The 27,496-nt window shown below is 46.1% G+C and overlaps 1 protein-coding gene across 6 annotated transcripts in view; it reads left to right on the plus strand.

Annotated features, from left to right (window-relative positions):
• Positions 1 to 27,496, plus strand: part of CNOT10 (CCR4-NOT transcription complex subunit 10) — a 1,248,840-nt gene that overhangs the window by 453,939 nt on the left and 767,405 nt on the right. For all 6 annotated transcript variants that reach the window (XM_069648815.1, XM_069648816.1, XM_069648817.1 and 3 more), the window contains one exon: positions 21,943 to 22,026. In XM_069648815.1, coding sequence (XP_069504916.1) covers positions 21,943 to 22,026 — 84 coding nt within the window. The remainder of the gene's footprint in view (positions 1 to 21,942; positions 22,027 to 27,496) is intronic.

The raw sequence follows: 27,496 nt of genomic DNA on the forward strand, positions 1-27,496 counted from the left end.
CCTCGTCGGATTCTTGGTCCTGTGGCGACTTCTGAAGTCCCAGTCCCCAAAGCCCTGCTTTTATGCAGCAAACCCCCATTCACCCAGCCTAGCTGTCACTCAACCATGCTAAGTGGTGAGCCGGGCGGCTCACCACTTGGGCCAATCAGGACGGAGTGCGACTTGAGTTACCAAGGTAACTCAGTCCAGGGTGCCTAAATCCCCCTCCACCCCTCCTAAGTACCCCAGACAGAGTGGCACCACTTTGGAGGGCTTCTGTGGAGAAGCCCGCCAAAAGTGGAACAAAGGGCTCCACTTTGGGTCAGAGTTACAGAGGCGAACACCAACGCCATTTTAGAATCAAGTTTTGGCAAAAAGTCCCAACCGGAGTTATAAAAATAAATATATAAACCGGCGGTATGTTTAAGGCTACCGTAAATAAATAATTAAATGTGTTAGCCTAAAACAATGGGAAATCCCATAGGGAAATATTCGCGGTCGAATATAAAAAGTAGTTTCCACTGCCACCAGCCAAAACTCGATCAGGGGGGACGGAGACGTGCCCCCTCGACTAACAGACCCTGGGGCAATCGAATTGCCCCAGCCAGTACGTCCACAATATGATGGTTTGTACTGGTTCTGTTCAGGATTCAAGACTAGCAAAGTCTTTGGTGACTTTACATGCCCTGGGAGACAGTAGTCAGTCCCAGGGTATGGAGTCTATGTTGGGGAGTCCCTAGGACACCCCTGGGTCACGGCACAGAGGGTGCTGTGTGACCCACATCACAAAAATACATGAGGCCCTATGGAGTAAGAGACCCCATAGCCCATTCAACACAAGGTTTAACCAAGAAAACACACTTCAACATGTCCAAGAGTGAGGGTAAAAGAGTCTCACTCTTGGCAGGAGAAAAAAATTAAACCCCAGAAATCCAGCAAAGCTGCTGGGGGACTCACTAGGTAGGGAAATTCAGCCTAAACAGAGAATTCTCCCTAACACCCTTCCTATGCCCTGATGATGAGTTTTTTGGGAAGTTTCAGATGCTCAGGCATTCTGTCCCTATCTGGATGTATTTCCAGCGTCTGTTAAGGTAAATGTACCTCGAGCCTCCTGTTCCACCCCAGCACTGGCTGTTCTGATTCAGGTTCCGGTGGTGCCCCTCCCTCAGCTGCTTCCTTCTGGACCTCCTCTATCTCTTCCTCCTCTACCCGTTGTCTCTTATAGAGAAGACACCAGTGGACAGGGACAATACTTTGAAACCTGAAGGGAAAGGCTTGGGGGCCAGTCTACTGTTCCTGCGTCGTTGGATCAGTTTCATTGAATCAGGACAGCGATGAGCAGCCCTGCTCGGTGAGAGCATTCCATGATCGCGAGGGGCTTGTGTAGCTCTGTTACCAGGGATTCCCCTGAGAGGCCCCAAGGGCCTAATATGCGCATCAGAGTGTTCTCTCAGGGTTTCTCCAGAGGACCTGCCAAAACTGGACGTCGTTCTGAGGTTCACCATTTGGGTGCTAAGGTTCAGCCCAGTTCGTCTGTGGCTCTGGATACTGGGGTTCGCCCTGAGGTCTGTTTCTGGAGCTTTTCAGTGAGGCACAGATCGAGGCCCCTCTTGAGGGAGCTATTCGTCCCGGGCTCCTCTTCTTGGGGCTGAATCCAGTACCGATAGTCGAGGGATCCTCTGAGGGTTCTGTCGGTAGAGTACGTTCCTCAACCGTCCCACGCTCGGGGTCGTGGTGTTACCGGTTCTGTCGAGGGGGCAAAGAAAGGCAGCAAGCACCACAGGCATTCCAGTAACTGATCTGCTGAGGTTCCTCCACTGGAGGCTAATTCTGAGACAGTTCCTAACATGTGCAGTAAACATGCTAGATCTGCCAGCACCGGCTCGGCCAAAGGTCCTTGTTTCAGGGCTAAAGTATTACTTAAGTCCAGTGACTCCCATGAGGTGACAGTTGCCTCAGTTTCTCCAATGACCCAGTTCTCCTCAGGTGTTGACAAAATGGCGGCCCAACTTTCTTGGTCCATGGCTGCCATTTTGGATACATCCCTTTCACCAACGTTCACGACGTCTGGTGCTGGGAGCTTGTCCTTTGGGGCAGAGAAGCCTTTCCACGCTATGTGGACGACAATAACCTGTTTATCGGTCCTGGCAAAAACTTCAGCTAATGCCCCTTATACACAATGTTCAGGGTCCCAGACTCTGTCCTTCTTTGGATGCAGGTGGTTTCAGGGTCGCTGTGTGCGCCGGTCTGAAGCTCCGGTTGGTGGCTCCGCCGAAAGCAACAGCAGGTAGTCTCCTTGCTGATAATTTATCCAAATTATATTTTTTGTTGGTCGCACGAGACTCCAGTGGGAGGACAAATCTCGCCTCATCTGGAGGCTTGGCAGACCATCACATCACTGAAGACCGGTGGGTTTGTCCATTGCTCAGGTGGGCTTTCGCTTTCCCTTTCCTGCTGCCCAACCCTTCAAACCTCCTTTCCAACAGATCAGGGCGCCCTTCCCCAGAGCCGAGGTACAGGAACTTCTAGACCTCAGAGCAGTGGAACTTGTTCCACTCAGGGAGCAAGGGTGGGGGCTATTACTCCTGTCTGTTTCACAATGCCCAAACCCAACAAGGGTTGGCCTGTGCACTATCCTCAAACTTTCCCAGTTCAGTCTTTCTCTTCCCTATGGGAAATTCGAGATGATCATGCCCTGCCAAATAAAGTCCTCTCTTCGGTAGGGCGATTGGTTCAGTGTGGTGGACATCCAGGATGCGCACATGCACATTCTGATTTGGACCCCCCCCCCCATGGGAAATATCTGTGGTCCTCCGTGGGAGCAAAACACTTTCAGATTCAAGTACTCCTTTTGGTCTCAGCTCAGCGAGATGCACCAGAGACTCCTCAGAGGGCCCTGCAGCGGGTCTGCCAAAACCGGATTTTCTTCCGAGTTTCCCTGTTTGGGGCGAAGGTTGAGCCCAGTTCTGCTGTGGCTCTGGATGCCAGGGTTTGCCCTGAGGCTTCTGCATCTGGAGCTAACTGTAGAGTCTTGGCTCAAGGCCTCTCTCGAGGTGGCTATATGGACCAGGGTTAAACCTGAGGTTCCCCTTCTTGGGACTAAATTGGACACCAACAGAATTGAGGGCCCTCATCGAGGGTCTTGGCTGTAAAGCATATCTCTCAGCATTGCCACGCACATGGCCGTGGTGATACCAGTTCTATTGAGGGGGGGGCAAAGAAGGTGGTCATGGACCATAGCCTTCCAGTACCGGCTCCGCTGAGGATCCTCCACTAGAGGCTAATTCTAGGGCAGTCTCTAACGTGTCAAGTAAACACCATAGATCTGCCAGTACCGGCTCTGCTGAGGTTCCTTGTTTCAAGGCTAAGATGGCACACAAAGCACCAGACTCCCCTGAGGAGACTATTGCCTCACTTGCTCCTGTGACGCAGTTCACCCCAGGTGTTGTCAAAATGGTGGCCTAACCTCCGCGGACTTTGGCAGGCATTTTGAATACCCCGCTTACAGCAACAATGTAATTCGTGTTCGCACTCACAATTCGGTGCTGATGTTTTACATCAACAAGCAGGGCGGCACCAAGTCTCCTTTCCTTGTAGATATCTCCATACACATTTTCACTGGGCCATCCAGCACATTGTTTGGCTCCAGGCTGTACACATCCTGGGTCACTTCAATGTGGCCGCAGAAGAACTAAGTCTGCATCTGTTACGAGTGGGAGATGAACAGCAATGTCCTCTGCACCATTTTCCATCAATGGGACACATCAGAGGTGGACCTCTTTGCAACTTCTTTATACACGAAACTGCCTCTTTATGCGTCCAGGGACGTGTTTAGAGTGTCCTCCCTGGGAGACGCCCTCGAGATCCCGTGGGACAACATGTAAGCTTATGTTTTCTATTCATTGCCTCTTATCCATCGGTCGCTCTGTAAGCACAAGAGCATATTAACTGCACCCTCCTGTTCAAGGCTCCTTGGTGGACAGTCGGATTCTGGTTTTCGGAGCTACAGCATCTGTCGGTACCCTCCGATCAGATTGCTGCAGATTCCTGACCTGCTTCACCAGAGCATTCGCCAGATGTGGCACCCCACCCCACAATCGTTCAGCTTGGGGGCCTAGGGCCTGAGTTCAGATCGTTAACACAGTTCGATCTGTCCGATGACAATGTGCGCAATAGCCAAGCGGCCAGGAAGCCATCTACGAGAGCTTAGTACAGGAGCAAATGACTGTTTTTGCCATTGCTGTTTAGCTAAACCGCCCAATCCCAGGCAAGCTTTGGTTGACACCGTATTTATCTTGTCTCATCTTGCCGTTTCTGGCATCCATGTTCCGTTATGCAGAACTTACTTATCCGCTGTTGCGGCCTATCTGTCCACGCTGTTCCTCTTCATTGACTAATCCAATCATCGAAGGCATGTGGGTCTCCATCTGTTCCTGTAAGGGCGTTATGCTATAAGCCATTTGAGCCCATGGCCACTATCGATCCTTAAGTAGTTTTCTTGGAAGGTTGCTTTCTGATCGCAATAACCTCGGCAAGGCGAATAAGTGAAGTTCAAGCTCTTTCCATGAAGCATCCGTTCCTCACTTTCCACGGGGATGGGGTTGTGCTTCGCTCTCATCCTTTCTTCCTGCCTAAGGTGGTTGGTGATTTTCATTTGAACCAATCTCTCTCCTTTCCTGTCACATTCGGAGACCTGAAGGGGAAACCAGCTTCCAAAGCAACTATTCCCCGCTGGATTGCCTCATTTTTTTCAGTAGCCTAAAGCATTCAAGGTCTTCATCCACCGAAGAGTATCCATGCACATCTAGTCTACGGCAAAGTGACAGCTGTTGCCTGCCAAAGTATGTCCCTTGGGTGGCTTCGTGGGCCTCCGCATCGGCTTAACCTAAGCTCCAAGGCTGATGCACAATTTGGCCAGGCTGTTCTTAAGAACGTATTCCTGTACAGGGCTTTTCCATCCATCCGTGCTACTGGTGTGTGCTTGGGAATCTCCCACAAGTATGGAGGAAAGGGGATGGGCGTAGGAGTATAACAAAGTATTTGTAGTGACTACCTTACTCCTAGTCTATAGTCCCCTTACCTTCATACGGCCGCCCGCTGACCCTCTAAGTATCCTCTATTATTGCTTAAATGGTCTCAGACCTGGCGATGGAAAAGGACGGAAGGGCAATGCGTGGGGCAGAGCTCAAGGGGGCGGGGTTACCGCCACATGCAGTACCCCGCGTAAAAATAAAAGGACAAACATTACATTTTGATGCTTTTTGACAAAAGTGCTCCGGTCCCGTCCTGAAGGACGGAATGTCCTACAAGTATGGAGGAAAGGGCACTATGGACTCGGAGTAAGGTAGTCGCTATGGTGAGTAACTTTGTTAGTACTACACAAGTTGGTAGAGTGACTGAGCAGCCAGACCTCTCGAGGGTTAATAGTGAGCTGTTGAGATTTAACACTGAGATTCAAAATTACAAGTATCCAAACAACACTTACACTCCAGGTTTCTAGTAAATATTTATTTATTCAACGCTCAGTTTTAAATAAGCCTTCTTTAGAAAGGGTATTATGCAAAAATAAAAATACACTTCACAACACTTCCTCAGATTTAAGATGCTCAAGTAGATACCCTTTTGGTTGGGATGTCTCTCTCACACACTTCCTACTTCAATTATTAGGATACTGTGGATATTGATATATCGCTTTTTACACTTAATGGAATACTGAGGTTGTGGAAAAGGAAATGGTAAGGAAGGAAAAAGGTTAATGGGTTCTCAGAGCATGTGAATACATTCCAATCTTCCAATGAAGTCTAGGTTAGACCTTTCCCAGCAATACAAGTTAGATTTATTCACCACCTATGAGAGAGTTAAAGGCAAAGTCAATGGGTCAGAAGAGTCTGCAGGCAGCCAGGACAGCCAAAGCCACTTTGCCCAATGTCTAGGGAGCTGAGCCACTTCTTCAGATGGCACAAATGTTTTAAGAGAGTTTGTAGAAAAAGAATCATTGCAGGGCCACAAGTTGTTTAGGCTTGTGAAGGGCAGGGCTGCAAATTTCAGTGAGATCAAGCAAGCTACAGACCAAAGAGGTAAGTACCCTTGTAGTCCATACAGTACCTTAGGTTGGAAGAAGAGGATCCAGCTGGCTTCTGTAGTCTTGCAGAACCTGGGTTCCTGAGCCTCAGTTGTTTGGAGAAGAGGGAGGACGTCTGGAGGACTCCTGCTCTGCAGTTCGAAGGTCAGCGGCTGCTACAGATCTTTGCAAATCAGCGGCACTTCGCAGTTTGAGCTACCCGTCAATATCACCACTGCGGTTCTTGGACACTTGATGGGCTCCCCTTGCTTCTGGGGTCCAGCACCTCTGCTGAGGTGGCTCAGGCTTGGGTCGTCCTGCTTCGGGAGGGTCCTCGGGATCTTCCTGGAGCTCGGGTCCGGCCTAAAGATGATGCACTCTATTCTGGTTTTCCTGACTCCTGGCACTTGGTTCCAGCAGCAGCAAGGAAGTATAGCCAGCAGGGTGAGGTTTTCCAGCAAAGTTCGTCTTGGGGTCAGTTGGTCCCACCAACCCAAGGGAAGAAGTCGTCCGTTCCAGGTTTCTCTAGTCGATACGAAGTTGGAGCTTCAGCACTGCAGCATAGCTTCAATGTGCAGTTCAACGGTCCAAGAGGGTACAGCAAGCTTCTCTTCCAGTTTCTTTTGGATGTTTCTTCCAGTGGTCGACTCTGCCTTCTCTGCAAACGACCTCGCCTTTTATGCAGGTTTATACCATTCATGCACAGCCTAGCAGGGTGGCTGTCCTGCAAGGACAGCCAGGCAGCCCATCACGACTGGGTGCATTCAGGTAACCAAGGAGACTAAGGACAGGGAGTTTCAAGAACCTCCCTCGCTTCCTGCTATGCCAGACACACTGGAGCCAGAGGTGGGTTTCAGCCTTGAAGCCTGCCAAAGACCAAACTAACAAAAGGGCGCGCAGAGTAAAACACAAAGACCTTGCAAGCAAGAAATGGCGATAAAAGAAGACCGGGGCATTTTTGACAAAATGGGCATCCATGGGTGCAATACTGCAGCTGAGGATTCCGGCTGCGGTAAAAACGCACAATGGTAGGGAAATTAAACTACTGCCACCAGCCATTAAATGTAGTGAGGGTAACAAAAAAAGTTACATGAGCAAATAGGAAAAGGGGCTACTAAGTAACCCCCCGTACTTCCACATAAAATGGGGTGTACTGAACCTACATAGGAAAAACAGTAAAGTAAAGTCAATTTCACTTTACTACTGTTGGGTACAGTAGTTTACCCAAGAGACGGTAAACTACTGTACCCAAGGTTTTAACCTTATGAGAATCCTAAGGACTTCTCTGTGACACTGTACTGAAGGTGCTGTGTGTCACAATACAAATGGTGATGCCTATGGAGTTTGTCAGACTCCAAAAACAAAAGGAACCCAGAGTCCAAATCAAAAATACATGAGAGAGTGTAAAAAAAGGTCTTGGTCACTCCAGGATAAAAATAAAGTCCTAAAGTTCAGCAAAAGAGCTGGGGGTCTCTAAGGCTGAAGGGAATTAGCACAAAAATGAGAATTCTCTCCAACACTTAGCAGACGAAGAATGATGGTCTGGCGGGTTTCCCAGAGCAATGTGTGATGAAAACAATGGAGTCATCGTGGATTCCCCGGCGATGACCCCCCCCCCCCCTCCACTCCCATATGGCCTGGGGAAGGCAGCCGCCACCTGATCCTGGGGCAGCTATATGGGGTAGGATCACATGGGAGGAGACAGCTCCCTGGGAGATGTTGACTTCATTGAACGAGACACTGCATCCCCCTCCAACACCCTCTGCCATGTGGAAGACCCTCTAATGCCCAAGACCTGAATGACCTTTTGCCATATGTTTGTTCCTCCCTGTATAGATAGTAAAGAAACCTCTACCTAATATTCCTTCTGTCAAACCGCCATCTATGACCTGAAGAATAAAAGCTCCAACACTTTTTTTTTCGCTCTGGTGTACCTTTATGTGAAACTGTTCCCTCATGCAAAACTATTGGAAAAGACTTTCCCAATACTGTATGTCCAATGACAATCATGGACTCCAACAACCACCTAAGTACTGAGACTAGGAGGATAAAGGAGTTTTTATAAGGTAACAGGAGCCCGACATTCAATGTGTAGACTAGTTCTATGAAACCACCTGTGCCCGGGACATTTAAAGATGGCAACCGAACTACGGTGTGTGGCAGTGCAGGTGAAGATGTCCGTACCTCTGCAGAGGCTCACGTACGCTGGAGACACGAACCAGAGTGGCAGAGCAGTGAAGTTCGACGAGACAGAAGGAGGGACGCAGTGAGTGAGCCGAACGTGCCATGGAGATGCCGGAGCTGTTATAGAGTTCCTGGCTGCTTGGCAGCCCCAACAGGTAGTGTTATCATTACCGGGACCTGAAGGGAAGCAGGTGTTTGACAGCAGATCCGCGAAGGAAGTGGAAAGATGTCCGCACAATCCAGAGTGGGAAGCGTCTGAGCCACGCTGCAGAATTGCGTACAGGACTGGAGATGCTAGAGAGAATCTGTGAGTCAGCCCAAAGCAAGTGGGGTCCCCAGGCTTTTACAGTGGCCGCACCAACAGCAATTTGAATGTCATAAGATTGCTAATACAGAAACCACAAGAAGGTTGTTTGAAAGCAGAAAAGGCCAAGTACAGATTCAAACTCCAATAAGATACGAATGTATGAGATGCAAGTGTGGGGCTAAGATTAAACCATCATTAAAGCAGACAGATATACTGAGTCAGGAATGGTTTATTCAGTTTTGGAGATAGAGTAACTGTCTTAACACATAAGAAGTTCTAGCAAAGGTTGCAAGAAATGTTAAAGGACAGTGTTTAACCAAAGGATAAACTTCTGTTAAAGACTGTTACAAACTTGTTGCCTAACAGGAGTATTGTGAATCAAGAGAGGCACAAACTCTTAGTAAAGAGACATTGGCATCCCATTTAATAATCCAGGGCAAGGTACTCGACCTCCGGATCCAGGCTCTTATCACCTTGGAGAACATCTCTGTTGGAACTATTCAAATGGTCATTCATGAAAAAAAATGTGGCCAATATCGGAATGAAGACATTTCCTTTAACACTTTTTGTTTGTAGTGTGTGGGTCAGGATAGGATGTTTTTTACACGAGGACAGCTTTTCAGTTTTACATCCCGACACAGATTGATGCTTAGTTTTGGCTTTTGGGTAGGGAAAATCCTTTTTTGAATAGTGTCAGAGGCATTTCCCCAGCCAATTTTCATTTAAATAAGTCGAAGGACGGCACAAAACAGGCTGCAGCAGAGAACGGTGGTGTTTTTGAGGGCTGCAATATACTTGTGACTGGCCCTATCATTTTCAAAGACTGTGTTTAAAAGTTCTCGATAGCACGAGGGACGGCACAAAGAACAGTCTGCAGTAGTCCGCTGCAGGTGCAAGGCAGAACAGCGTTCTGGAACAACATCTATCTACTTTGCTTACATTGGAGTCCATGGAGCATTATCATCCAGCTCTCGTGAGTAGCATTTAGGCGAAGACGAAAGGAAACGATGCAACGGTTCTTTGCAAACATAACTTTTGAGTCATGTATAGTCCCACTGTTTTTCGCCAGTTACTTAGCAGTTTTCCAGCAGGCCAGTGTGTTTGAACTACTACTTCACGTGTTGCCTACTCTAAACCAGCAACTTTAGTGACTTTGGACTCTGGAGTCAAGCAAAGTGAATTTGGTCAGTTTTACCAGCTCACCATCTTGCTAGTAACAGATGGCTACTCCTTCAGTTACCTCAACTACTACTTCAACTACTTTGGTTTTGACCATGCCTAAGTTAAGAAGTGGCATACATTTTATCGGTGGTTCTGCCATCTCCACCGCTGGTCCTGAGGTGGTGTATGAACCGATGGATGCCTTGGTTTGAAGCACAGCATCATCCCCACGCGTACACTGAGTGCTACCACCATTGCGCTCATTTTCCATTATCTCTATGGCCAGCAGTGTCCTTGGTTGGACTGAATTCCGGTAGCATTGGTAGCAAGGCTGGAGGAGGGGGGGTGGCTTGGCCGAAGAGGGTGGGGAGGCAGGCATCTGCAAACAAAACGCTGGAAATGTCACAAGTCTCATCTGGTGTGACAGATCCTAGCCTTTATACCACTCCTTGCACGTCTGGCGTGGTATTGCGGAACTAATTACGAAATGTAACGGCATGTTCCACAAAATAGTGTGACGAGGGAAATTCTACGGCACAAAGTGAAATAGACCACAAACCCTTTGTCGATTGAAAGATGCTGGATGCATGTTTCCTGTCTTTGCTGACACATGGGAGATCTTGGCAATTCGGGGCAATGTAGACTTTCGAGGGACGCGCAAACTTGGATTAACACCAAATGGTGCGCACAATGGGAAAATGGGAGTCTCTTAGATCAATCATTACGTCAGGAATCTCAGTCGGAAGCCAATTTTGAAACCAACTTCTATTTTTGACTACCAGACTCCAAAAAACACTCTGGGCGGTGTCGATTTTCACATTCTCCCGAACATTAACTCCCTGAGACCCACATCTATTTCTGCTCTCCATCTGGGCCTGCAGTCTATTCTGCGCCTGTATGATGACATCAAAGACGGCGTACAGGACAACGCAGAAATATTCTTCTATAGGTGGAACCATGAATTCCCGGAAGGACTCTGACCAGCCTTCAAGAGGACATTTGAAACCAGGTTAGGCCACAGAAGAGTGCGGTTTAAAAAAACGTGTGGAGCACCGGAAGCAGCTTGTTGCAAGCGAGGCCTGGGTGGTACCTGAGGAGGACCTCTTAGATGCACAAACACCTGACAGTCCATCTGTTTTGTGGGCTTACAATCCCGCTTTTGTCCTTGGACCCTATTGATGGTTCGTTTTGAAAGCTAACCTAAGACCACATCGGGGAATCAGGTTCTGGAGCTTACTATGATCCAAGACCCTGTTGAGACTTCAAGCCGATGGCAACCGTGGGAAACCTTTTATAGGGAGATGAGGGAAGGGTCAAAAGGCCAAACCGATCAAGAAGACGAAGAATCAACTGGCGGGGAATCTCCAGTGTTCATTAAGAATATTTCTGAACTACATATCTGACATGGATGAAATCATGGATTTGACCCAGGGGGCCATTTTGCCCAGAGAGGATGGGCCTGGGGATGCAAAGAAGCTAAACAGGCCTCGACCTTGGTTCTGAGACCACGAACACCATCTAAGAAATGTACTTGGCGTAAAACACCAGCTGTTGATGAGCCGCAGATAATGGCTTTGCAACTACAACAAGAGGAAGATGTGGGTGGTCGGATTGTTTGAGGTTAATGGAGAAGGTGTTTGACTGGGTCAGCCTTACCAGGTGCAGTCTTGGGAGGGTTGCCTAGTGCTGACAGCTGTGAACTGCCAGCATGTTGCCTTGACTTTGCCACCTCCAAGAGTGCCCATCGTAGCACCACCTAAACTTCTTGGTCCCCTAGTCACTTCGGTGGGCTGAGTGTCCATTCCAAATATCTGTGGTGACTTTGCCCTGAACAGAGGGAAACATTGAAGCATTTCTTCTTATTCCAGCTCTTTGTTTGTTAAATACAGGCATTCTCCAGCATGGGGTCTGACATGGGTTCATGAATATTCCCCGTCGTCAGGGTGGGAATCCTCAGTAAAAGACAATCGGTTTCAGTTTCTTTTCTGGACTGTCTTTCTCTTCAGGACCAATCACAAAACTCTAGGTCATACTGCCCCCAGCCAATGACTGCCCTCTACCCAAGCCCCTCCTCAGACAGCTTCTTCAGATTTTTACTGCACGTTCAAGTGTTGGGAGTCCTGCTTAGCGCTCGAGCTTTTACTGTGATTTTTTTTTTTTTTTTTGCAGTTTTACTCTATTTTTCGGTCAGTCAAGCCGGTGTGCTCCATCGATCAACCTTCCGAATAACAGGGAGCCGTTTTTCGGATTCTTCAACGTCCGCAAGGCGGAGCCTTCGTGGAGGCGTCCAGAAGATTCTTCAGGCCTACACCGCTTGGATCATGTCATACCAGTGGAAGGATACCCCCTCTTTTCAAGCTTTGCACCGACTGCGGTTTGCAGAATGTTTTTATGGACGAGACATTCCCATTGCCTTTTCTGCCTGTACCCGACGCACAAGGAGGAAGATTGTGCGTTTTGCCGTGAACTCTGAAAGGGTATTTGCATAAAAGGCGAGGTGTTTAGGACTAGAAGCAGAGTCGACCACTGGAGGACAGAATCTGAAGCAGAAGATGAGAAGATGCCAGCAGCACCCTCCTGGACTGCAAAGTGCCCGGTGTAGTCCTGCAGCTATGCTGATACCATTTTCGAATAGACAGGGAAGACCAGTAAAGGACAACTTTGTCCTCTAGGCTAGTGGGACCACCTAGCCTTCAGACACTCTATTTTGGCGCAACCCCTGACTTGCTGTGGCTTTCGAAGTCTGCAGAAGCCCAATACCCAGGGATTGAACACTTATGAATGCATTGTCTTCTGAAGTCCGAATCCGTCCTGATTTTCGTAGGCATCCAGTGGGACCCTACAGAAGCAGGAAATCCACGTCCAGAGTCCCCTCACTAGAGTCCAGCACAGAGGGATCATGGAAATTCTAACCAAAGTTTTTCGATCTTCACTGGCGCTGAGGAAAATGCACCAAAACCACAAAGAGCTGCTGAATCGACAGAAATCCATTGCTGCTGAGTCCCCCTCTCTCTCACAGGTGCTGCTGCAGGAGCCCGCCAGACATCCCCCCCTTTCCTCACCACGACCAAGGACCAGGAACAAGGGTCTACTGCATTGCATCGTGAAGGCATCCAGCTGGAACACTTTCTTCATTTACAAGTTACTGTGGAGCTGGGGGTATTTTATTCTTTTGCCGTTTGGGTGCTTTCTATCTTTGGGAGTGCGATTTAACCCAACACCAAGTTGACCTAAACTTACCTGCATTGGCCTTACAGCTTGTGCTTTCTAAATGTGACTCCTGAGTTGCTGTGATTTCTCTTTTGAACACTGACTATTTAAGAACATGTTTCTAAGAAGAGCATCAGAACTTTTACTTTGTCCATTGACTTTAGCTGTCCTAGCTCCCTGAAGGCCTCCTTCTGAACCTATTGGCGTTGGCAGTGCTTGTTCCCTTATAGGTTTTAAATGATGAACACTTTAATGCTGGGATAATTGACTGCCTACATCCCTTTGGGAGAATCTAACTTTTCTTATAACCGATCGATTTATTCTGATCTACCCTAACCTTTCCTTCCTGAAAAGCTCAATAATTCAAAGGTGATATTATATAAATGCTATACTGACATCACCTCTGGATGCTGGAACATGTGTAACATAAGAATGAATTACTCGCCTGCTTTATTGTTCACTTTTTGACTTGAATTCCAATTTGGGATTAATGTTGCAGCTAATTACTGCTTTTTAAAGAATGCTTAAAATATCTGTGTATACATAAATAATTTATTATAACTTTAAGTGTTTGTTTACTTGCATACTTGTATTTACTGGTTTGATTCCACGCTAAAGTGCTACAGCCATAAATTCAGCCGATTCTCTGTATGGTGGCGGGTGCAGATGTTCACTCCCCTGCGTGTCACGGCCACGCAGTTCCTGCCATACCTGCTTTCCTTGGTAACAAGGAAACCCGCTAGGGGTTAGTAGGGGATGGCCTTGCTAGAAAAGGGTACTAGGCCAAGAGAGGAACATCTAAACAAAGGAATGTACCCTTACTAATACTTCTTTTTTGAAAATAAGTACAGAAATGGAAGGTATACAGATATGATTCTCTAGCTCTGTCCACTAAATTTTTAATTTATTTGGAAATAAAGTTAGGTTTCCATATTGCGGAAATCCTAGGACTAAATCAGCCACTGTTCAAAAATGTCCACTCATTTATTGAACTTGCTGTATGTTTCAAAGACAAGCGTTTAATAGTTACAGTGGTTAGCGAATAAATAAACAGTGTGGATAGGAAGAATGAAACAGTCAACTTCTGATTCCAAAAAGGTGATAGTCATATATTTTTAACAAACCGCATAACAGAAAATCAACATGGTTCTAGTCTCAACCAAGGGCATAAAAGAAAGTAAGTACATCCACATGGTACATATAATTAAAAGTTCAAGAGGTACAATGAAATATTGTGAGAAAATCGTATGGTAAAAACAGAAACCAAGAGCAAAAGAAAAATGTTATTTCGTTAATCCACTAAAAGAACATGTATCAAGTAATAGGATGCAGAAAAAGCAGATGCATGACAATAGTTCAATAGATACATTGCATCATGAGTCCCAAGATGGGGGCTTTAAGAGTTCCCTCCTACAGTTGTTTATACAAAGCAATTAATGCTGCAGGGTTTTTAGATACAAGATATCTTTTATCCTTGCCAACGTGAAGGTTGATGGTTGGAACAAAGGAATGGGCTCCAGGGGGCAGGGATGTGCATGCTCAATTCAATTCCCTGTTTTCTTCACGTTTCGGCGGTAATCTATTGAAATAGGTCCGCCTTCATCAGGGCTTCTATTTAGGGAACCTGTGGGGAATATATGGATATTGAGTGAGTGGGGTGGAAATGCGGGTGCCCGTGGTATTGGGGCATTGGTGTAATCATTAGAAACTCTCTGCACCGGTCGGAGAGCTTACCTGCCGGTGCTTCAAATCCCAAGTGCTCAGGTTTAGGCCACACGGGGATGGATACCAGGCAACAGGACCAATCGTATAAGTGACCGCTAAAGGTTTTCAGTCAAGATCACATCTGGGTATTTTCTGTGAAGAATTGAGCAGAACATGAGGCTATTTGAGTAAAGTGCCAATGCCTCATGTTATGTTGTTGATAAATTAGTACTGTGTATCAAATAGTATAAAATTCAAGAGAGACATTGCAGGGAATTCTGTTTGTACCTGGTTTGGATACAGTATCACTACTTTGGTGTATTCCAGTTCTGTTGGTGGCAGGTACACGTTGTGAACCGATGCGGACTGGTGAATGGCTCCTAGAGGGAAAGAACAAAGGCAGAATACCAAGACATCGTTTTTCCGTGAGTTTTGAGATGTGGTACAGCAAAAAGATTTTAGCTGTGCGCGTTGCTTCTCATGTGGTGTTTTAATACGAAACATTTGTTAGGGGTGGGCTGAATATTGAGGGATTTCGCCTGTATGTGTGGAAAGTGCACTCAAAAGGCGACGGTCGGGTCTGGTGACGTGATTGTACACGGGAGATAAATTGTGGCTCAGATATCTTTTAGCTCAAGCAAGTGGACACCAGGTATTTGGCACTGGTTATGTGAGGTCGGCCGCGTGAATTCGCGTAACGAGGAAGGACGACAGGTTGGGCAGGCCATTGTGTTGTCGGGGAGAGGGAGCGCTTGTCAGCGTGCACGGCAGAATTTGCCAGAGGGGGCCCCGCCCGCTTAGCAAGTTCCTGCCATACCTGCTTTCCTTGGCCAAGGCTTGACAGGCTCATTCATCTATCAAGGTGTACTTGGCCGCCATGTCCTGTTACACCAGGACACCGGGTAGGCCTTTCCTGTGGTCTCTGACTCATCAAAGAGTTAATCAGGGGCATCTTCAGGACTTTTCCGCCGGTGAAGGTTCCGTCCCCTACTTGGGAACTCACTGTGGTATTGACTAAACGCATTGGGGCATCCTTTGAACCAATGCATCCGGCTCCCCTGAAAGATCCTCTTGTGGAAGACTGCTTTCCTCAAGGCAGTCACCTTTGCCAGGTGGGTCGGGGAGATCCAGGCCCTGTTTTGCAAACAGCCTTTCTTATCCTTCCACGCTACAAGGCTGGTACTGCGTACGCATCCCACCTTTATGCTGAAAGTGCTGTTGGAGTTCCACCTCAACAAGCCTTTGGTGTGGCTTGTGTTTTTCCCAAATCCATCGTCGCCAGGGGAAAGGGCATTTCATTTTCTGGCGTCGCTCGTGCCTTGAGGTTTTATGTGGCTTGCACAAAATGTTTTCGTAAAACTGCTCAGTTGTTCGTTGTTAGGACAGTTTGTCTGAAGTGCAACTATGGGCTTAGTAAAACCATTCAACTGTGGCAGTACAGGACTCCACTCTTAGTATAGGGCTGTACCACCTGAGTACATGGTAGCATAGACAGCTCAGCCAGGCTTATTTTAAGAGGGAGAGAGGGCTGTAGAATCAGTACAAATGAAATTGTAATACAAATGCTCCAAAGAAACACTGATACACTATTTATGGGAAAATAAAGGATTTATTTAAATACAAGAAGGCCCATATAAATCTAGGGGTAAATAAGCACTAACACATTATATGAAATCACAATTATAAAAAAACACTATTCTTGAAGTTATACAAACCCAAGTATAAACCTTATTTGAAATACCTAATTGTAGTTCTAGGGAAGTCAAAACCCTTTAAACACATTCAGTATAGGTCACACCTATTCTTAAGGAGTTGTTAGGCAGAATTGCGGGCAGTACACTCTGGGACCACCGCATACATTTATGTTCACAGGTGTAAGCAAAACCAACCTTTGGTATAAGTCTGTACTACACAGTTTGCGGTAGCGAGCTGGCAGCCAGGCTTATCTCAAGAGGGAATTTGAGCAGCAGTACAAAGATGTTACACAGAGGTCTTACAATCACAATGGTTCAAGTAGACACTTACACTCAAGGTTTCTTGGTAAAACACTTATTAATTTATTAGTCATTTAGAAAACATTCACTAGAAGGAGGCGACTTAATATTATACAGTTATACTTCAATACCAAACCAATACGTTTCTGAGTAAATTAGGCTCCTCTGAAATAGGAGAAAAATGGCCTTTCAGTTACTTTGAATGGGAGTAAAAAGGCACAAGTAAATAGAATAGATCAAATACTTTCTTAGGCAGTGCAAATAGTTTCAGTTCACTAGAGGACTCGATTCAGTTCAATAGGCCTAGGCCAAAGTCAATGGGCTAGTGTTTTAGATAGGAAAGAGCAGTTCTTGTAGTAAACAGTAAAGTCTTTGCCAATGTTCTCAGAAGTAGTTTGTATGAAAAAGAATCATATGTTGGGTCATAAGCTGATTAGGCCTGTAAATTGGGAAAGTTTCACAAACATTCACCGCGAGAGGTAAGTTCTCGCAATCGGGTTGGCACAGTACCTTAGTATGAAGAAAGATGCAGCTGAAGACGATGGTTCCTGGCAGTTCCTGCAGATCTCGCTGTTCCTGAGCCTCAGTCGTGGGGACAAGAGGGAGGACGTCGGGGGACTCCTGCACTGCACAGGGAATGGTCAAACAAGCTGGCAAAATGGAAGATCTTCGGTTTGAGAAGCTGTCGTCAAGCACACATAAGCTGGTGTCCTCACCCCAAACCCCCCCCCACCCCCCTGGTTAATCCTAACTAGCTACGAGAATGGTATCCAGGTGGCTTACGAGTTGATTGGTCCCACCAACTGAAACGAAGAAGTCGTCCTTGAAGGGGCTTCTCTATCGAGATGAACTTGGCGATTCGGACCTGCAGCAGGGCTTCACCGGGCAAACAAACGGTCCAGGAGTTGCAGCAGCCGTCCTCTTCCAGCAAGTCTTCTGTCCTTTCGTTCCAGTGGTCGACTCCATTTTCCAGTCCAAGAGACTCGCTTTTTAAACAGTTTTATCCCTTTCATTCTAGCCTAGCTGCCACTCACCCAGCACGGACAGTCAGCCAGCCAATCACGCCAGAGTGCATTTGGGCCTTCTAGGAGACTAAGCACAGGGAGTTTTGGGCACCAACCTCACTTCCTGCCCACCCCAGACACTCGGGTGCTAGAGGCAGTCTTCAGTCCTGAAGCCTGCCAAAGGCACAGAAACAAAGGGACCAAACCTAGTTTGGCGCACAGAGACAAACTCTAGATGGACCTTTCCAAAAAGAAATGGTGAAAAAAGAAGAATGCGACCCGTTTGACAAAGAGACTTAAGGCACCATCTTGAAAAACATGGCTCCCGCGATTTTTAGCTACCGGTGTTCGCGGTCAGGAAACATCGTGGTAGTTCATTGTAAAACCACTGACACTAGCCATTTCGATAGAAAAGGGTAGCATTTGACGGCTACATGAGTTTCTAGACATAGGGGGATACTAGGTAACCCCTCCAGCACGCTATAGGAAGTTAGTGTGTGCTGGGTCTAGGAATTTAAAAAGACTAGTAAAGTCAATTTAACCTTACATTCTCTGGGAAACAGTAGTTTATCCCAGAGAAGGTATTTAATCCTTTGGGACTGCACTGAGGGGGCTGTGTAACACACATGAAAAGATGCCTATGGAGTGATCTTAAAACTCCATAATCAAAGAACACGAGTAAAACACACATCAAAATAAATGAGGGGGCTGGGGGAGCGAGGAAAGGTTCACACTCTTTCCAGGTAAAAAATGCAAGTCCTCAAAATCCAGCAAAGTTGCTGGGGGTCTCTAAGGTGAAGGGAATTAGCACATTTATGAGAGTTCTCTCCTAACGGGAGTAAAAACCAATGGTTATTTTCACAATTACATTCAGTAATGCAAGGGCAGTAGACCTTACTAGTTGTACAGTGACTCTTAGTACACATCACATAATCGGTCAACTGGACAATATACTTTTTGTGAATCGTGGAACACTTATTCCAGGTACAGTAAAAAAAACCTTGAACTACTTTTGTGATAACACAGTTATACTAGGTGAGTAAAACCTAAGGATGTAATATTCAATTACAGGTGCTTTTGAGATCACTGAAACACAGATTGAGATAAGCAGTAACTCATGCAACTTATTTTTGGGGTGGCACAAAGCTAACTCAAGGTAAGTAACACTCATACTTTTTTTATCTCACAAGGAATCCAGGTTAGATCTTTCCCAACTATACAAGTGACTGATGTAGGACTTAAAAGGGACAGTTGGAACAACAGACTCTGGGTTAGATAGCACATGGAAAGTAAACCCCAATTTTACACTTTACTGATTTACAAGGTTGTTCTAGATAGGCAACAACCTAATACAGACTTATTCTGGACAGGCTAACAGCAAGTCAGGGGAATCGAGACCCAATTGGAGGACACTCATACAATAACCCTGCAGGAATAATTTGGTGAAACCAACACATTACTTTTGGGAAGAGGCACAACCTAATCACAGGAGAGTAATATACGTTCACATCTACTTTCTATTAGAATGGCAAAACAGTTTCTAAGGAGAGAAAAGATGTTAACCATACTTTTGAGAATAGTGCATCTCACATCCAAGATAAGAACTTTTGAAACTGTTCACTCTTAGAGTTAGTTACCAACCAACTATTTTACAAGTAAATCACTTTTAAACACTTCTTTTCTAGGCAAAAGGTCCAACCCCTTAAGTCTTTCCCTTATTCTTGGAAAATGAGTGTTCAGTGACAGAAGGGGGTTGGGGGGGGGGGGGGGGTCACTAGGATCTAGTGTCCAACAGGCGGTGTCAGGATAGGTTCTTAAGTAGAAAAAGTCAGAGTTCCTTAGGAAGATTTGGCAAACAGGTGAGTACTTTACTTCTAGGGTTAGAAGAACATCCAGGGGCTTCACAGAAGACACCATAGCAGGATTCTAGCAGTGTGACTGGGTGCACTGGATGAGAGGCCTCTCCATCACAGCAAACACCCCACAGCTACACAGAAATCCTAAGAGGTTTAAGGTAAGTACATACCCAAACCAACACAGTACCTCAGCATTGAAGATGATTTTGCAGCAGGAGGACTTCAGGGTCTGCAGCCAAATACCCGGTCATTGGATTCCTTGTCGTGGTGACTGAAAACAAGACCTCAGAAGGAACTTTGCAGCAGGGATTGATGAAGAAGGCTCTAGGCAAGGTTTTCCTTGTGGCTGAATGCGGTTCTGTGGATTAGGTGCCTTTTCAAGGAGCACAGAAGTAGACCGAAAATCGCAGTTGAATTCTTGTCGTTGCAGAGGTCCAGCACTCTGTTGAGGGGACTTTTCGGACTCGATTCGTGTCTCTGGAGATATGCCAGGATGCCCACGAAGCTTCCGTGAGATCGGAATTCAAAAGACTGCACCGCACAATGGCTTGAAGTCCCAGGGTATTGTGTATTGCAGCAATGCTAGGTCGTAGCGACGCGCGGGATGGCTCAAAATGCAGGTCTTATTGAGCCTAGTGGGGTTCACCAGACTTTGGGTCGGGGTTGTTGCTTTCGGAGTCCCCAGGTCGATTAAAAGGAAAGGCTACAGCAGGCTCTGGTTACACAGCAGGCTCTCCGGTCGCTGTAAATCATTTCAGCAGCTTTTCCTTCATCCTCTTCGGTTTCGGTTCCAGTGGTCGACTTTTCTTCAGCTTCCAGGTTCGCGATATACAACAGGAACTACAGCACAACCTCTGCATACTCTCCCTGCATTTTACAAGAAGGGGCAGTTTGGTTGTCCCAGTCCCCCACTGGGATTTGTCCCAATTCAGGCAAGGAGGAAGACAAAGGTCTGTGGAGGTTTGGACTCCTCACTCGCTTCCTGCCCTCACAGACATACTGGAGCCTGGCCGGGGAGTCCGGCCGAAGATAAAAATCACACAAAGGAATTCCCCACCCTGGATGTCGGGGGAAGGAACAAGAAAGGACAAGAAACATTAAAATGGTGAAAAAAGAAGATGGGGCCATTTTGGTAAAATGAGCACCCTTGGGTGCCTGTGAACACATCCCGCGGTAACGGTGCACCAAATTAATACAAGGTATCACTGCCATCCGCCAATGAAGGTAAGCTAGTCCCTGTAAAAGAATGGTTAATTTTAGTGTGAAAGGGGATAAATTGCATCTCCCCAGCATTCCACATTAGGTGGGGTGTGCTGGCTTCACAGAATACAATGTAAAAGGGATCCAAAGATCCTTTCTACCCTTGCAAACTATAGTTCTCTCAAGGTTAGCAAAAGTAAGTTAAAAGGGGAGCCCCTAGGGCAACCCAGCAACAACATGCACTTATTGCCAATATGTTGTTAAAGAGGATAACTTTAAAAAGACACTATGGAGAGTAAAAAAAAAGTACAAGATTCTGAGTGTGTGGAAAAAGGTTCCCACTCACAGAGGTATTAAGGGAAAATATCCCACTAGTAAAGCAAAAAGTTCTGGGGTTGACCCAGGTCAGGAAGATTTACCAGTTCTGTGAAAATCTTACCTAACATTCGTCAGTTTTGAACCTGTGAATCACAGAAAGGCCTTGTTGAATGCTTACATCTCCAGGTGGCTCTCCAGCTGCATCATGCATTGTCATCAGCTGACTAGCAGGCCTCTTCTGGGCCGGCCGAGAGCCAACTCCACCACAGCAGCAACAGCGTTTTTCTCTGGTGTGCCCCTGCTCGACATCTGCAGGGCTGCTACGTGTAGGTCCACGCACACCTTCACAAGGTTCTACTGCATTGACAGGGATCCCAGGGAGGAATCCTGGGACGGCCAAGCGGCGCTGCGCAACCTGTTCACTTGAGGTGAATCTGTTCCAGGGGTGAGTGTTTTATTGCTTTTATTGAGCCTTGCCACCTCCTGTGGTTGTGTATATGTACTGCTGTGTAATCGTTATTAATGAGCATATGAATCCATGACAAACCCCATGCTGGAGAAGGTTTAAGTTACTTAACTGTAACTCTTGTTCTCCATGCGAACCCTGCCTCGGCTCTGTGGCTCTTCTTGGCTCATACTGCCACGTTACGTACTTCCCAAATTTGAAGATGGCCACCAGGGGTAGAGCTTAAGTAGAGACTGTCGCTGTATGGGGTCAGAATGACCAGAGGATAGTGATTGGTTTAGAGCTGAAATACAGTTTTTAAGCTAAAATGAAACTGTTTTTCTTTTACTGAGGATTCCCAGCCTGACTGGGAATATTCATGAGCATGTGAATCAATGCCAGACTCATGCTGGAGAACAAGAGTTAGAGGTACGTAATTTAAACCATCTCTCTGCCCAGAGCTGTGGAGCTTTGATATATCATTTGTTTTTTAAATGTGTAAATTATCTTTTTTTGCAGTATAAAGTACGAGCATATATCCAAATGAAGTCTTTGAAAGCATGTAAAAGAGAGATGAAGTCTGTTATGAATACAGCTGGAAATGTAAGTATTGTTCTAAAGGACCTTTCATTAGAGTTCTACTTTCTATAATGTGTTGGTTACATGAGGAGCATCTAGTATACGTTTTCTCACTGCTCCAGAAACTGATCTACATACCATTTTTTTTCTGGCCTTTAATTGTACTTTCAGATATAGCACTAGTTTCCACAGTCACCGAACTATGCAATATCTCCTGTGTATGAGCTCTGTTCTTAACCTGTTATTTTACTTGCTTTGTCTATCTATCCTCCTATGTAAACTCATTAACCATCTTCAACATCCAATTTGACAATCTTTCCCTTGTCTGTTCCCCACTTGCTTTTTATTGTAGATGTTGAATTTCACTTCTTTCGTATTCAACCCTTTTCCGATTTCTTTTTTTCTTTGAGATTTGCAAATCGTCCATCCATTGTCTCTGGTAATATTGGAGATCTTTTGCTTCCTTTTCAAACCTTTTTTAACCTCAAGTAGGGTTTTTGTACTATCATGTATGCTGCCTCACTACTCTTTTGTTTAGTTGCAATTCAAAGCTCCTAATGCCCGCAGCTTGTTGCCATACGGAAATGCTTGTCTGAACACGACCTTTGCATGGCTGCACTGAAAAAAGATGCGTTGGAACTGCTTCCTGCTTTGTTTTCTTTGTTTTGGTTGTATAGGCTCTACAGTATCGATTTACCCAATTCTGAGTAACATGACATTTACCCAGCAACAGGCATTCTGGCACTAGCGAGGTAGCTTGGGAATAGGACAGTCCTAGTCCCCTTCTCTGGCACACACACAACACCCCTTAGCACGTGAAAGCCACAGCTGTCCCAGGGAAATGAATTTCCATATCCGGCATTTCCTGCCCTGAGACGGCCGGAAGAAGACCAAAGAAGAATTTGGCCAAAGAACAAGCAAAGAAGCGTGCCACAACCATCTTATGGTGCTAGCCACCTTTTAGTAGCCATTTGCAGTAACATAAGCATTAGTAAAATGTATAAAAATTGTAGAAATATTACAGCTGCCACCAGCTTGTCTTGGGCACATTATAAAAGTCACCAAAAATCAATTCTGGAAAATGTTATGAGGATACAAAGTATCCTAACTGCACTTCACTGTAAGGTGATGTGTGCACCTGTAATAATAAAAGAATTCACAAAAGTGATGACAGTCTTAGGAGCTAGTCAGTTTCCCCAGAGCAGTGAGCAAAATAGGCACGGGAAGTAAAGCAGGACAGGGTTCAAAATAAGCGAAAATAAGTCTATGGGAGGAAAGCAAAAAGAAATTCTTTCCTAACTGTTCTAATGGATCACTGAAAATGTATTTTGGGAACATACAATTTTTATACTTGCACATAATGTGGGGAGTTCATTGACCTGCAGCTAGGAAAGTACATTGGGCTTTCATCGCGTTCTGAAACACTTGTGTATGAGCGCAATATAAATAAAATATCATATCAGGACACAAAACACTATAACTATACCCGCAGAGGGAACACCCCAAGCCAAATATTCTTCTTTTTGTTAGTTAAGAGGTAAACTAATTATACCTTCAGCAAAGCAGTGAAGGATCTACCTTGTGCAGGCCTAGGACTGATTAGCACCCATTAGGATTCCAGTAGCATCACTTTGTTATGCCTCCTGCAGCCACAAGAGCAAACTACCGAAAAAGTCTGTACAGTCTGAGGAGCAAAACCCTTACTCTTGGCAGCCATCTCGCCTACAAAGGAAATGGACAATGACATTCAGACTTTATGCCCAACAAAACCATGGGGAACTTGAGATGTTTTGACTTAGTAGCAAAAGGGAGAGTGCACAGGCTAACCTGGTCTGTGGCTTTGTGGACTAATGCATCCACTACAGAGATTTGTGTTTGACCTCAAAGTCACGGGTTCAGTTTCCTGGTAGGTCTACTCAGCCCTTCATCCTTCCAAGGTTGGTAAAATGAGTACCGTGAGTTGGGTAACCAACATCTGTTATCGTTCTGGAACGCCAAGACGACCCCTTTTGGGGTGAATGTGTGGTGTACAAATACCCCTGTTATGCAGGGACTTGTAAGAGACACTTAAAGTCTGTGTTAATCACAAGGCCTTGTTTCACTATATAGCACAGTTGTGCTATATTCACTTTGGGCTACTTTGAAGAAGTATTCTCCCTGCCAAGTAGAAGAGCAAATGAGGCTAAGCAAGACAGCATCCTAACACATTCCCATGCCAAGCAAAATGATCTCATATTTAACTTTAAGATGCCACAAGTCCTGGCAGCTTTTGAATCCTGACTTTTCTACAGCCCTCTGGTGAGGGGTGTAAAATCCTTTATCGTAATGGAAAGAGCAACTCTAAGGCATAGGGATGGCAGAGCAGTCAGGTTGCACTCAAGGAAGGATGGAAGGCAGGCTGCGGAGTTAGGTACTCTTGGTTCCAATTAAACACCCCAAGAGAATACACTGCGCAGAAGTATTTAAACTATTTGTATACTCTTGATTATAAAGTTACTTAAAAAGCTCAACTAAGTACTTGAGTTGTAATATACGAAGACAGTATATGTATAAAAACAGTAAAAGGCCTAGGCTGACGCTTCCGCTCCCCTAGCTAGCACAAAGTGGTAGGGATTGTTAGGGAGCATTCTCAGAAATGTGCCAATTACTTCCACCTTAGAGATCCCCAGCAACTTTGCTGGATTTTGCGGACTTGATTTCTTTAACCTGGAGAGAGTGAGACCCCTTTTTCCCCACTCTCATGTGCACTCTCGTATTTTAATGTGATTATGAAGACTGTTTCCTTTGGTTGTGGAGTCTGACAAACTCCATAGGCATCAGCTTTTACATTGTGTCACACAGCACCTTCAGTGCAGTGACACAGGGAAGTCTTTCAGATTTCCCAAAGGTTTAAATACCTTCTCTGGGATAAACTACCTCCGGCCTATTGCATTTCCATGTACTTTATTTATTGCATCACTCTGTACATGTATACTGCCTGTATTCTAATGTAACTATAACTTGTGCCTTAACTGTAATGATAACCATTGCATAACTCTACCTGCTATGCCTTGTTAAACGCGCCCGGATGCCTTCGGGCCTGGTGCGCTATACATAAAAATAAAATACAAACTACTGTTTCCAAGAGCAGTAAAGTGAAATTGACTTTACTTACATTTGTAACTTTCTAGACCCAGCACACACTATCTTACCATAGGGTGCTGGAGGGGTTACTTATTATCCCCTTTGTCTAGCTTCTCATGTAACATTTTTATCTTGCCCTTTCCTTGATGAATGGCTGATGGCAGTGGTTTTCTTTTCACTATTGTGGTGTGCATTTACCACAGGCTGCGTTCGCAGCTGCAGTAAAGCACCCAAGGTTGCCATTTTTGTCAAAATGGCCCTGGTCTTCTTTTGTTGCCATTTATTTGTGGAAAGGTCCTTCTTGAGATTTACTCTGCGTGCCAAACTAGGTCACTAGTGAAGCCCGCCTCTGGCTCCAGGGTGTCTCCGGTGGGCAGGAAGTGAGGGAGGTGCCCGAAACTCCCTGTGCTTAGTCTCCTTGGAGACCCAAATGCACTCTGTGATGATTGGCCGGCTGACTGTCCGGCAAGGACAGCCACCCTGCTGGGTCAGTGACAGCTAGGCTGGAATGAATGCGAGAGAACTGAATAAAAGGCAAGGCTTTTGGCTTGGAAGGCAGTCGGCCACTGGACAAAGGAACCGAAGAAGAACTTGAAGACGACGCCTGCTGCAACTCCTGGACCATTGGTTTGCCTGTTGAAGCCCTGCTGCTGTGCTGAAACTCCAAATTCGTATAGACAGAGAAGCCCCTGCAATGAAGACTTCTCCCCTTGAGTTGGTGGGACCCATCAACTCCAAAGTAAGCCACATGGACATTCTCTCAGAGCTGCTTGCCTTTCCACAGAGTTGCTGCTGGAAACCGAATAGCCAGGGAGAGGAACACCAGATTGTGAGCGTCGCTTTTAAGTTGGCTAAGAGCTCCAGGAAGATCCTCTGGACTCCCAGGAAGCAGGACTGACCGAGCCTGAGCCCCCTCAACAGAGTGCGGGACCCCAGAAGCAAGGAAAGTCTATCTTGACAGCCAGAAACCGTGGTGTAGCTATTTGCAGTAGTCGCAAGGAGCTGAAACACTGAAGTGCCACTTGTTGGCAAGATGGCCGGTTACGAGCGGGGACTGTCCCTTTGCAGTGCAGGCGTCCCCAGAAGCACTCCCTCTTGTTGCCACTACTCAGGCCCAGGAACAGTGAGATCAGCAGATCTGCACAGGAACCGAAGTCATGTGATGCACTTTTTCACCCCTCATGAGATAAGCCTGACTGCTCAGCCACACTACAAACCTGTGTAGTACAGACTTATCCCAAAGGTTGGGTTCCTATTGCCAGGAGGTCAAGGTTATTGTAGTGCACCCTAAGGGTACTGCATACAATCTTGCCTAACAGGGATCAAGAAATCCCTAGACACAAGCATCAATCCATTCTGAGTCCTATTCAGAATCCACAATTGTCATAGTTGGCCAGTCACAGAATTACTTGCCAGAGTGTGTGAAACTCTAAGGACTGACCTAAGTGAATACTCAATGAGGCAAGGTGAAGGGTGTCTGGGAACCGCGCTTGGGGAATACAACCTGAGCAACAGCAACAAGAAACTAACAATGTATGTGCAAATGGGTCACACAGACCCTGGCAGGAGAGTAAACTATGGCTGTGGGTCGCAGTGAAAGCAGATGAAGAGAACTGTGAGTAAAAGCATTATGTACCTCACTTGGCATGAGAGTGAACCAAGTGGGCACAGAGACTAGGGTCTGGGACCCATTGCAATTGGGAGGAAGATCCAACTCCCCTCCTCTTCGTACTACCAGAAAGCTGGATCTGCTCACAAGGGTCTGCAACACCAAACACAGCTTGAGAAAGGCACTCTGGTTGTTCTTGGTTGCAGTATCAAGAAGCCAAGTGGACTTAACAGGGTATGGGACCCATTTCTCTTCAACCAAGGGAAGAGACATTTTGTGGACCTTAAAGAGCCTGAAAGGGTGGAGCGACAGCCCCTTTGAACTTTCTGGTACGTGTTTGTTTTGAACACCATTTTTTCCTTCTTTAACTGCCAATGTGAACCACCAAACAGGGAACGCAAGTGGCCAGCCAAGAGAGACTTTCCCTTTTCACCTTATATTAAGTTTAGCATGTGAGGGATTGGTTAGGATTTGGACACAGGACGGTGGACTTTACTTCGGATATTCTGACACACATAGTTTCATTAGTTACTTTTGTTGATGGTGGGAAACCCCTCTTAGGCTTAGGGTGTTGGGATTTTCTCCAAAACCCTGTTTTAGTAATTGATAAGTCTTTGCCAAACAACATGCCATCCTTGTGTCTGGGTTTTACTCATATATCCTCACAGTACCTAGAGATAGAGAATATATTAACACTTCTAACCATGCCCCAAAGGGCACCTAAAATTCAGTGTATATAATTAGATTTACACCACCAGTGTG

Source organism: Ambystoma mexicanum, chromosome 2q, assembly GCF_040938575.1.
Source record: "Ambystoma mexicanum isolate Mex_15411 chromosome 2q, UKY_AmexF1_1, whole genome shotgun sequence".
NCBI classification, from domain to species: Eukaryota; Metazoa; Chordata; class Amphibia; order Caudata; family Ambystomatidae; genus Ambystoma; species Ambystoma mexicanum.